We start from the raw sequence: 13361 nt of genomic DNA, 5'->3' as shown, positions 1-13361 counted from the left end.
AGCCGATACTCAAAAATACCTATCCAGGCGTTAGCAATGTCTGAGCAGAGGAACGCGCCCTTTATCTTATCCCAGAAGGAGAGCGACTTATCCAAATCACAACCACGCCCAGGATCAGTTAAACATAAGCCCCAGTTTGTTATGGAACAAAAACAATAGGGTGTTACATTTTTGTCATTGGCTTTAAGATAATTATTATTATATATTTTTTTTTTTACATCTGAGTAATTGCCTCCCCCATGTCTGGGGATACTTTTCCAGGTGTCTTGCGTCTTACCAGCCCTCCCCCTCCACCCAATTAAATTACCTTGTGTGGCGATGTAATGTCTTGGTCTATGATACCCCTGTGAGAAAGAGAGGAGAAAAAAGAAAACCCCCCCAGCTCAAGGTCCTTTCAAATCAGTTCAAATCAAATCCGAGACCCTTCATTTTCCTATCCGCCAAAATGGAAATTCTATCATATTGTTCCATTGAGACAGATTGCTTAGTTCAAATGAATACAGTATATACATTTCATATCCTATATACATTTCATATCCATATCATTGCCATTTCACCATATCAAGTGGGAATGTGCGTGAAACAACATCTACAAATGCATTACTATTACAACCGCTATGAGATAAATAAAAAATCAACACAGTTGAGGCTCCTAGAGCTGGGTATAACAATACATTTTACCAGCGGATCTTGGCACATCGACCCAGTAATTGTTTTACTAGAGGAAATGGGGCTCGATGACATGATTATACACACAGCTATAATGGCGACTTATCCTGATGCTGCTTCTCGGAGTACAGGGCATTCCCAGTCCCCACAGCATAATAGAGACAATCATATCTACACTGGCATTATGGTAGTTATGTCAATGCAGAATTCTTTCATCCGAAGATGAGCAAATGCATGCTCAGATGCAGTACGCTGTGTTTGCAGCAGATATGTCAATGTTACAGGCACATTGCCTTGTAATAAGCGTATATGTTTTCTACTGTATATACAGTATAATCTCCGTTTGTGTGACGATGGTGTGTCATATTTTGAGTCCATCCTTGCAAAATCAGTCTTCACTGACCATTCATAATAGTAATGTTTGTAGAGTGATGTACTACAGTACCCATAATGCTCTATGCCATATTTGATTTTATTTTAGTAAAGATGTCATGAAGTGAAATGCTGTCTCATCTCCTTACTAATATATGGTGTCAGAAGGCTAAATGAGACCTTGTATAAAGTCAAATTCAAAAGATATGATACAAATTCCATTCCCTTCACATCTCCGCCGCCCCATACTTACGTCTATGTAGTTGGCGTTGATGTAGTCTGAGTGGGGGTCTCCATCCAGCAGTTGCAGCCTGACTCGAGTGTGGTCATCTGTGGGGTCAAAAATTCACAAAGAGCAGGCCTAAAGTTACATTTACCCATTCAAGGTTCACACAAATACACCTGAACATCAAATGTCTGAGGACTTCGGGCACCCTATTCCCTGCACAGGGCAGTGGTCAAAAGTAGTGCACTATGGGCCCTCGTTGGGGGGGGGGGGGGGGGGGGAATTTTACTTAAAGAATTGTCTTTTGTTATATCCTAGTGTTTTTTTCTTACCTGATACAAACTTGTCTTTGTGTGACTTAGTCATAAGACTTGGCGTATAGCTAAGATCGTAGCATGTGACACATCCTGTGCTTTTACTATCTGCAGGAACTCAGCTGTGTGGAAACTTGCAGAAAGGAGCACATTATAGTGTGAGCTGTAGCAAATGCAGTTAGACTGTTGAGCCCTCGTGCCATCTTAATCGCCTTTTATACACTATGTTCCCCGCCCCTGTTCACACACATCTGCTAACTGCCACGTAGACAGAGGTTGTACTTTTCTATTAAAGCTGAGAGCCAACTCTGTTCATTGGGCCCTTAACTCTGCACCATTGAGTGATTGTTAACTGCTCCATTTTTGCAAATCTTATAATAAAGTAGTTCATTTAAGAATCTACAGTCTCTCTTCCTTTTGGTTATAATTTCCACAACACTTCAACCACAACATCTACCTTTCGCTCTACAAACACATGACCCATTACTGTAATTTTGACATGTGAAATCTTGAGCTGGATTCCACAGGGCTTCCGCTTGGCAATTAAGGGAGTGATGGCGATGGTGGTGGCGGCAGGGCCCATGAGAGGAGGAAAAAAAGGACCTGATGATGATGGGAGGATGTGTAACACACTGATCCCTTCTCACTTTGATCTGTGATATGGAAATGTGCGAGTGCCGCAGCACATTTCCTGACTGATCTGATGCTCCTGGATGATAGGCTTAGCAGCCATCCAATAAGGCATGTACTGAGGACGATAACTTCATATCTGCGCTTATCCGAGATATCAGCCTATAATCCGCGGTTATGTTCTGCTGATCTATATTTACTGGGTGATGACAGTTAAAAAACGAAATTCCATTGGTTGGCTGAGCGACCCTCCTCTCCTCTCAATAGAGCCAGGATACTGGGTGAGGGCTGGCAGGGGGTTGTGTGAAGGGTAGAAAGATGGGTGGATGTTCGTGGCGCCACAGAGGACCCTGCCCACACAAGGGTTCCCTGTGCAGGCCTCCAGGCTATAACACTTATACATCTCAAGCACAATCCCAATAAAGACATCACTAGCCCAGTCCTCAAACGGAAGGTTTGTGAAATCATTACTGATTTATGCTACCGATTCCTCAGCTGAACTCTTTTTGTAAAAGTTTGGTGCAGGCCTGCAGGGGCATGTTAACTTTTCTAGAACTTTAATTCTGCAGAGCAGCTTGGACCATACGAACTTGAGTAAAAGGCATATCTGATTTTGTACACTAGATATCTATCGTCGTTGACTATTGTCTATCAAATTCTGTATTTTACTGAGACCAACAGATTATCATAATCTCTGTTTCACAGTCTATGTCATGGAGAAAGGATTACAGCGAAAACGTAGACACGTTAAAAACACAACAGTATCGAATTTGAATTGCTGATCGAGGGGACCTGCCTTCTCCCGGTAACGCATGGTATTTCACAGCTCCATTAATCATTAAAGCCCATGTTGTCCCCACAGAATTTATACATTGCCACTAAACTGTCACCGTGGCTGAATGCATTATGGACTTTAACCTGTTAAACTCTGACGCCTTCTGGTAGCATTTTCTAAACAACACATAATATTGTATACTACCTTCATAAAGTACATGTCGGTTTCAAAAGTCCTACAAACACATATGACCTAATGGTGTCGCTCTAAACATGTGCAAATTCCCATAGGATCACAGCCATTTTAAAAGTGCAGGGCTTGTGGAAAGTCATTTTTCATATTGCAGGAATGACATGAGGAGAAAGCTGAAGTCTCTACCTATTTATTGATGTAAAAATATCCTCTGTCTGATTCCCAGTTCGTCCACGAGATAGCAATAGGAGATTAAATGACGTCTCTTGGCCACTTGAAACCAGTTGTGTCTGGTTTGGGTAGTGAGACATTGTGCCATAATGGCTACTCAGATTTTCAAGCCTGACATCTTAAAATCACTCAAGCAATCAGGGCTTTCAAATTATCTAAAAAAAGACAAACCGGTGAGGAAACTTCAAACCTCTTTTCCCATGTACTTTTCCTATTGTAGACATCTGTGATAGATCAACGTGTCACGTTCCTGACCTTATTTCCTTTGTTTAGCCTTGTTTAGTTGGTCAGGACGTGAGCTGGGTGGGCATTCTATGTTATGTGTTTCTATGTTGGMTTCATTGTATTAGCCTGATATGGTTCTCAATCAGGGGCAGGTGTTTTACGTTTCCTCTGARTGAGAACKATATTAAGGTAGGCTGTTCTCACTGTTTGTTGGTGGGTGATTGTTGCTGTGTCTGTGTTTGTTCGCCACACGGTACTGTTTCGTTTCGTTCGTTCGTTTGTTCCTTCCTGTTCGTGCGTTCATTTTTATTATGTTCTCAAGTTCAGGTCTGTTCACGTCGTTTATTGTTTTGTAGTTTGTTTAAGTGTTTTTCCGTCTTCGTTTACATAATAAATAAGTATGTATTCAAACCACGCTGCATATTGGTCCTATCCTTGCTCCTCCTCAGACGAGGAGGAAGACGAGCGTTACACAACGGTGCATGTGGAGGACGCATACAAGTTGGAGAAGGAAATGCATTGCTTTACAATGACCATCAAGGTGTACCCTTTCCATGCAAACTAAATGTTTACACTTTTGGTGAATTTAGCAACATTGCATACTCTAAGAATATGACCATAGTGCATGATTTATGTCCTTTATGTGGAGGCAGTGGGGGGATAAATTCTGATAATTGCGAGCAGAAAGATTTGAGTTTGATTTACAAAAAGACGAGGGCTGTAGCTTTCAAAAGATATTTCACGGTACTGGGTCCAAAACAACTGCTCAGAGTTTAACAGAGTTGATTTAACCTATTAAAGTCAGACCTCCTGGAGGTTCCACTGTCAAACTGACAGAATGTTGTTTGTGCCGCATGCTGGTAGTTGGATGATCCGGTTTAACCCTGTTCTGCAGTTCAGAGATTAGACTGCCAAGAGGTGTACCTGAGAGTTGCGGAGTGTTTCATCAACGACACTAACTGTTGACTTTGACCCCATTCAACGAGAAGTCCATGTTTGGACAAGTACAGTATCATTCAGATCGGGAGTGGATTACAGCCAAGGAAGTGTATTAGCAAGAGAAGGAGGTGGGGGTCTTTGCCAAATAGGAAATATATAAATGTACTGTTAAAATATACTGTGTGGAAGTTATATTAGACTCTTTTGAAAGCTAGATAGTCTAAGGGTCAATTTTCAAGTTTTATTCGCCACGTGCACAGGATTCTAAGCGCGAACCACCGCATTTAACCACGGCAAGGTGGCTGGGAATATGGCCGAATACAAACAGTGCAGTTATTCCCTCCGTAATGCAATCAAATAGGCAAAACGTAGAGACAAAGTGGAGTCGCAATTCAACGGCTCAGACACGAGACCTATGTGGCAGTGTCTACAGACAATCATGGACTACAAAAGGAAAACCAGCCAAGTCGCAGACACCGACGTCTTGCTTCCGGACAACCTAACTTCCTGACGGGCCGCCCCCAGGTGGTGAAGGTAGGAAACAACACCTCCACTTCGCTGATCCTCAACACTGGGGCCACACAAGGGTGCATGCTCAACCCCTTCCTGTACTCCCTGTTCATCCATGACCGCGTGGCCACGCACGCTTCCAACTCAATCATCAAGTTTGCATACGACACAACAGTAGTAGGCCTGATTACCAACAATGACGAGAGCCTACAGGGAGGAGGGTGAGGGCCCTGGGTGTGTGGTGCCAGAAAATAACCTCTCACTCAATGTCAACAAAACAAAAAAGCTAATTGTGGACTTCAGGAAACAGCAGAGGGAGCACCCCCCTATCCACATCAACGGGACCGAAGTGGAGAAGGTGGAAAGCTTCAAGTTCCTCGGCGTACACGTCACTGACAAACTGAAATGGTCCACCCACACAGACAGTGTGGTGAAAAAGGCGCAACAGCGCCTCTTCAACATCAGGAGGCTGAAGAAGTTTGGCCTGTCACCTAAAACCCTCACAAACTTCTACAGATGCACAATTGAGAGCATCCTGTCGGGCTGTATCACAACCTGGTATGGCAACTGCACCACCCGCAACCACAGAGCTCTCCAGAGGGTGGTGCGGTCTGCCCAACGCATACCCGGGGGTAAACTACCTGCCCTCCAGAACACCTACAGCACTCGATATTACAGGAAGGCCAAAAAGATCATCAAGGACAACAAACACCCGAGCCACTGCCTGTTTACCCCGCTATTATCCAGAAGGCGAGGTCAGTACAGGAGCATCAAAGCTGGGACCGAGAGAGTGAAAAACAGCTTCTCTCTCAAGGCCATCAGACTGTTAAATAGCCATCACTAGCACATTAGAGGCTGCTGCCATATTCACATACTTGAAATCACTGGCCACTTTAATAATGGAACACTGGTCAATTCAATAATGTTTACATATTTTGCATTATTCATCTCATATGAACAGTTGAAGTTGGAAGTTTACATATACCTTAGCCAAATACATTTAAACTCAGTTCCTCACAATTCCTGACATTTAATCCTAGTAAAAATTCCCTGTTTTAGGTCAGTTAGGATCACCACTTAATTTTAAGAATGTGAAATGTCAGAATAATAGTAGAGAGAATTATTTATTTCAGCTTTTCTTTCTTTCATCACATTCCCAGTGGGTCAGAAGTTTACATGCACTCAATTAGTATTTGGTAGCATTGCTTTTAATTGTTTAACTTGGGTCAAACATTTTGGTTAGCCTACCACAAGCTTCCCATAATAAGTTGGGTGAATTTTGGCCCATTTTTCCAGCCATAGCTGGTGTAACTGAGTCAGGTTTGTAGGCCTCCTTGCTCGCACACGCCTTTTCAGTTCTGCCCACAAATTTTCAACAGGATTGAGGTCAGGGCTTTGTGATGGCTACTCCAATACCTTGACTTTGTTGTCCTTAAGCCATTTTGCTGCAACTTTGGAAGTATGCTTGGGGTCATTGTCCATTTGGATAACCCATTTGCGACCAAGCTTTAGATATTACCGCACTGCTGGAGCTAGAAACACAAGCATTTCGCTACACTAGCAATAATATCTGCTAAACACGTGTATGTGACCAATAAAATGTGAAACAACAGGTGTTTTTTTATTTTCATTTAACCCTTATTTAGCTAGGCAAGTCAGTTAAGAACAAATTCTTATTTACAATGATGGCCTACCATTGAAAAAACAGGTGTAAAACAGTGCAGTGAAATTCTTACATTGATAGCTTTTTTCCAACAATGCAGTGATAATAATAGAGAAAATAGAAAATGTAAAAGACAATAGAAAATGTAATAAAATAAAAATGTTTTTTTTTCCCGGGTCAGTGCCAGTACCTTATTCAATGTGCAGGGGTACTGATGTGGTTGAGGTGGGTTTACACATAAAGTGACTGGTAGTAGGATATACATGGAAACAGGGCTGAAAAGTGACTGGCAGCAGGAATATATAAAAACTTACGGTAATATACATACTAATGGTAATATATACTGTACATGTAAACATGAGTAAGTGACCAGAAGCAGGATAAATACTAATGGTAATGGCAATCAATCAATTGACAGCAGCGTAATGGAGTAATACATCTAATAAATAATACTTTTTGCAGCAGTGTAGGTTGCGTTTGAGTGGGTAGAGACCTGTGGATGGGCATAGAGTCAGTGTGGATTGTCTGTGGGAGAGAGAGAAAGCAGTAGATGTTAGCCATTTAACAGTCTTATGGCCAGGGAATTAGAAGCTGTTTAGGAGTCTGTTTGTTTGTACCTTGAGGCACCGGTACTGCCTGCCGTTAGGGAGCATGGAGAAACATACATGTCTTGGGTGGCTGGAGTCTTTCGCAAATTTTCAGACCTTTCTCGTACACCGCCTGGCATGTACTGTACATCCTGGATGGCTGGGAGCTCGCCCCCAGTGATGGGCTGGGCCGTCTAAACCACCCTCTGTAGGGTCTTCCGGTCGCGGGTGGTGCAGTTGCAATACCAGACGGTGATACAACCAGTCAGGACCCAGAGTATGTCAGCGGAGCTGGAGCAGAGTGTGCCCAATTTGACTGGAGCTTCGGAGCGGAATTCCCAAATGCTGGAGCGTCTGCCTTGTCGCCCGCTCCAATTTCACTCCAGTATCACTCACTTCACGAGCTCAGGGCATGCCGACCCCAGGATGCATTTGTAGTCTACTTGTGTGCTGCTATAGCTCCTTGCTTTAGCTACTGTCATGGAGTTCACTAAATATTTTCATAAAGAAACACACAGGTGCTAAATCAAGGTTGACTTACAACGATGAGAACCAAGAGCAAGAGAGGGAGTGGGGTGATGTAGTGTATTTGTTTGTTTTTATCTATTGTTTCTTTGTATTGGGAAAGAATGCCTTTACTGAAAAGCTATTTCGATGCGTTTATACTACTGTTGGCCAGTAGGGGGCAGTAAGACCTGTTTTCTTTGCACTGGGACTATATGCGATCCTGCACCTGTGTGTTCTCATAATTGAGAGAACCTTTCAAAGAGAAGCCATGTTCTCCTGTTTCATCATTTATCCTGTATTACAGGTCAGTAAAAGTGTGAAAATACACTGAATACCACAATATAGTTGTGTAACTTGCCTGTTGAAGTGAATGTAATGGTTTTGAACAACATAGTAATTATATAACTTCATACTAGACAGAAAACGCATGTTGAGTGTAAAATGAAATGGCGGTGCATTCCTTTGATCTAGAAAAAAAATGAATTGTTAACTCCTGAACATTTTTATTTTTGAAAAAGACACTCCTGACAATAATTTTATGTTGTAACTGTGATGTTTAAGAACGTTGTAATTGTTGTACTGTAAATGTTAGATAACCTCCGGATAGCTATTAGCTGGCTCCGGTTAGCGGTTTGTTAGCTCCGGTCAGTTGGTTGCTGGCTTCGGTTTGCGCTATGCTAGCTTGTTCAGTCATGATCCAATAAATAGCATTAATGCCATTTGCAATAGTCTTGTCTTTCTATTAGCCCATCTTTCACTGGGTATATGTATTTTGAGCATGGGTATAACATAACTAAGTTATACCAGTCTTTAAAGGATTTCATGTTTTAGAGTCTATGGGGCTATAGTTGGCAACAGTCAACGACATACAGTACCAGTCAAAAGTTTGCACACAAGTACTCATTCAAGGGTTATTCTTTATTTTTACTATTTTCTACATTTTAGAATAATAGTGAAGACATCAAAACTATGAAATAAACATATGGAATCATGTAGTAACCTTTTTTTTGTTTTTTATTTTTTTATTTTTTACAAATCAAAATATATTTACATTTGAGATTCTTCAAAGTAGCCACCATTTGCCTTGATGACAGCTTTGCACACTCTTGGGATTCTCTCAACCAGCTTCATGAGGTAGTCACCTGGAATGCATTTCAATTAACAGGTGTGCCTTGTTAAAAAGTTAATTTGTGGAATTTCTTTCCTTCTGGCGTTTGAGCCAATCAGTTGTGTTGTGACAAGGTAGGGGTGGTATACAGAAGATAGACCTATTTGGTAAAAGACCAAGTCCATATTATGGCAAGAACAGCTCAAATAAGCAAAGAGAAATGACAGTCCATCACAGATGATCTCCTCATGTGTGGTTCCCACCGTGAAGCATTGAGGAGTTGTGATGGTGTGGGGATGCTTTGCTGGTGACACTGTCGGTGATTTATTTAGAATTCAAGTCACACTTAACCAGCATGGCTACCACAGCATTCTGCAGGAAATACCCAATCCCATCTGGTTTGCGCTTAGTGGGACTATCATTTGTTTTTCAACAGGACAATGACCCAACACAACTACATGCTGTGTAAGGGCTATTGTACCAAGGAGAGGGATGGAGTGCTGCATCAGATGACCTGGCCTCCACAATCACCCGATCTCAGCCCAATTGCGATGGTTTGTGATGAGTCAGACCACAGAGTGAAGGAAAAGCAGCCAACAAGTGCTCAGCATATGTGGGAACTCCTTTAAGACTGTTGGAAAAGCATTCCAGGGGAAGCTGGTTGAGAGAATGCCAAGAGTGTGCAAAGCTGTAACTATTTTGCATACTAATTTACATGATTCCAAATGTGTTATTTCATAGTGTTGATGTCTTTACTAGGTGGTCATCCAAGTATTTTTACTTAAGTACTTTACACTACTAGATCAGATGTACATAAAGAGCCGATTCGAAGTTGAAGCAGAAATGGAGGTTAGTAACTAACGATCTGATGTTCAAAAGTTTTTGATGATCATAAGAAATATAAAGGATAGATTTCGCGCAATCAAAGTAAAGATAAACACCAAAATAATCACAAAATAGCAAAGTTGGGTCGGAGCTTTTAAGATTGCAGCCATACACAGTACGGTACATCATAGTGGGTTCCTTTAAATAAGAATGTTTTAATACATTTGTCAATCATATATATTGTAGCGCTTAAGCATGAATTACATCCTATTAATAATAATAATAATAATTCGTAATTATACCCAATTACATCATATAGTTGTTAACACCCAGCATTTAATAACCTCACTGAATTGGAGCCTGTTTGTCTTGTGGAAATGTAATCAATGCTTCCTTAGAGTTTATTTTCTTCACATCAATGCCAGGTGCAAAAAAGCACCCAGTAAACATTGGGGAAGTAGAGAGTCGAGCGAATGCTAATCGTCAGTCTTTGGTCAATACATCAAGGGATTTCTACGGCAACGACTTCAAGAGAACCTCTGAAGATACTTCAACGTTACGTGCCGGGAATTAAATGGCAGTTAAGATATGAGCGACTTCCAAAGAGCTTGCGCTTTGACAGACGTGCACACATATGCAGCCCAACTTGAACTGAATCGACTACCGGTGAGCCTCCAGAGTGGCAGTTACCTCTTTTTTTTATGGAAATGAACTGGGATACTTATCATTCCGGGAGCACTCCTTCACACAACACCTTCTGAAGGTGTTACGAATGATTCCAAACACAAGCTGACTCTAGTGAGTGACAGTTTGTGTAATAAAGCGCACAACCGTCATAACTCAGTGGGGGTTGTGTTGTTGCCTCAGTCAATGGCAATGGTGCAGTATTGGTTCATGTCTGAATCAGATTGCATCAGCCAAAGCCTTCTCGATTACTTTCTCTGGAAAGAGAGGATATCATTGTAATGACCAGGAATATCAAATGATGTTGATTCTTTACCCTTCAATGTGAAAATACTATTTTCTTGACAGCTAAACATATTTGCTCCCTCTAGTTTCTTGTAAACCAAAGTTCTATTTACTTGAGAAATCAATAATCATATGCAATATACCAAAAAAGTTACAGGCCTACTGTATGTGATGACAACGGTCTGCCTGACAGTGATTTTTCCTTCAACTTCATTTCAAAGGGTGTCCCATACATTGACCCAACTGCAACATGATGTGGAGATGTGGTCCTCTCTGAAAACACCTACTAGCGATAGCAACCAGTACTCCATTGCAATTAAATATAAACCACAGAGTGAATGAAAAGAAGCCAACAAGTGCTCAGTACAAGTGGGAACTCCAAGAGTGTTGGAAAAGCATTCCAGGTGAAGCTGGTTGAGGGAATGCCAAGGGTGTGCAAAGCTGATAAGTCTGCCAAGAGCGTTTTACTGTATGTACTCAGCTTTAATAACTCCCCAAACAAATGACACTGCAGCAAGGGACTATTCCTGAAAAGAGGATAAAGACAATTTAAAGAACAGAAAGGAATCTAAAAGATTTGTGTTTTGAGTGGTTCCGGTGGGCAGCTCTGCTTTACAGGATCGCCACCGATTCCTCCAGTCTCTCTGATATGTAAATGTTTGCCAATAACTCAGTTTATTTTGGTAGCAATGTCTACTGAATTATAAATGACCATATGGGATGCTTTATGTTTACACAGTGTGTGTGTGGGGGGGGGGGGGGGGGGGCAAAAGAAGAGATGTAATTGAAAGTGCTTCCCTTTTCCAGATCAGATAACAATCTGTTACACAGTGACTGTTCAAGTTCGCAGAGTGAAACTTTCTAAAAAGCATTTTTTGGGTCTAACAATTAACTGTCGATCGCTCTTGGCAGACTTATGTTAAATGAAGATACCCACTGTACTCTGTGGTTTTTCAAAACTTTAATGAAGAGCATGCAGTAAGATAGACAGTTTCCATTACAAGCCCATGTAATTAAAATGTTTTGACTAACAGCAAATGTATCATAATTCCTGTTGGCTATCAGCATGTGACAGGCTTTTTCATTTTAGAGCAATGTTTTATTTAAAAGCCTTGATTTGTAGGAAGTGTCTCGCCAGTGACATCTAAACCCTTAATAAAAAAGTATTATGTCCTAGGGACAATGTGCTTTTCTTGTATCACATTAATTGGGGCCTTGGGTTCTCTAACAATATGACAGTGTCGACAGCCTCGTAGACTCCACTGTTTTCAAAGTCTGCGGCATAATTACAACAACCTTAAACGGTTGCAAATGTCTTCTCTTATGAGAGAAGATTTAACCATTTCAAAGGAGTAGAACATGTCTAGCTCAAGTCTACTATGAGTACAGGAGACTCCTGAGCTCTGAAAAGACTTGCGCAAATACACCAAACGCACTTGTCTAGCTCAGTATCTGTACCACTTCAGTACTCACAAGCGATGATGTTGCCATATCGGTTCTTGTTGCGGTTCTCATCCTTCTTGGCAGTCTCCCATGGGGCCGCCTGTCCTTCCGTCAGACCCTGAAATCACATCACACACTATCAAACACTGCTGCAGGCCAGAGTGTGTACACACACCTGCACACACACGCGCGCACGCACACAGTGAAAATAACAACCTTGCTGTCAAAATAACAACTTATTTGAGAACATACAGTAAAACCATTCTATAGTATAAAACCGCTAACATTGGAGGAACCAGTAAGCAAAAGGGTTGTAAAATCTAAAACAATGATCACTGACATAACTTTGTTATGATACAGTGAATTGTAGCACAACAAGATGAAAGTTTTACGTGTTAAAAAACAGAAAGTCAATGCTACTTGAAAGGCGCCATTCCTCCAGCCACAAACTCTCTCTGTTTGAAATGTTTTGATTTGTTGACTCAAAGAACTTGTCGATGAAAAGAGTCTTGCTCATCATGTATTGTTCACTTTTCACTAATGGACCCTGTTAGGACTCGCCTGCTAACCATATACTGTATATTGAATACCTCATGACTAGGCATATCAGTATATCATAAGAGACTGGTGGGAGAAGCTGTAGGAAGACAGGCTCATTGTAATGGCTGGAATGGAACACAGTGCATTCAGAAATTACTCAGACCCCTTGACTTTTTCCACATTTTGTTACTTTACAGTATTATTCTAAATTGCTTAAATATTTTTTTCCCTCATCAATCTACACACAATACCCACATAATGACAAAGCGAAAATAGGTTTTAGAATTTTTTGCAAATGTATTATAAAAAAACAGATACCTTATTTACAGAAGTATTTAGACCCTTTGCTATGAGACTCTAAATTGAGGTCAGGTGCATCCTGTTTCCATTGATCATCATTGAGATGTTTCTACAACTTGATTGGAGTCCACCTGTGGTAAATTAAATTGATTGGACATGATTTGGAAAGACACAAAACTGTCTATATAAGGTCACACAGTTGACAGTGCATGGCAGAGCAAAAACAAAGCCATGAGGTCTAAGGAATTGGCCGTAGAGCTCCGAGACAGGATTATGTTGAGGCACAGATCTCGGGAAGGGTGCCAAAAAATATCTGCAGCATTGAAGGTAACCAAG

At 41.3% G+C, this 13361-nt stretch overlaps 1 protein-coding gene across 1 annotated transcript in view; it reads right to left on the bottom strand.

The window, feature by feature from the left end:
- Positions 1-13361, bottom strand: part of LOC112080517 (protein tyrosine phosphatase receptor type T) — a 265993-nt gene that overhangs the window by 30301 nt on the left and 222331 nt on the right. Inside the window, exons 16-18 of the mRNA XM_070442613.1 lie at positions 12216-12303; positions 1295-1371; positions 308-344 (exon numbers count right to left, since the gene is read on the bottom strand). Coding sequence (XP_070298714.1) covers positions 308-344; positions 1295-1371; positions 12216-12303 — 202 coding nt within the window. The remainder of the gene's footprint in view (positions 1-307; positions 345-1294; positions 1372-12215; positions 12304-13361) is intronic.

The sequence above is a fragment of the Salvelinus sp. IW2-2015 genome, unplaced genomic scaffold, assembly GCF_002910315.2.
Source record: "Salvelinus sp. IW2-2015 unplaced genomic scaffold, ASM291031v2 Un_scaffold16356, whole genome shotgun sequence".
Classification (NCBI taxonomy): Eukaryota; Metazoa; Chordata; class Actinopteri; order Salmoniformes; family Salmonidae; genus Salvelinus; species Salvelinus sp. IW2-2015.
This window is presented reverse-complemented; position numbering and strand designations above follow the sequence as displayed.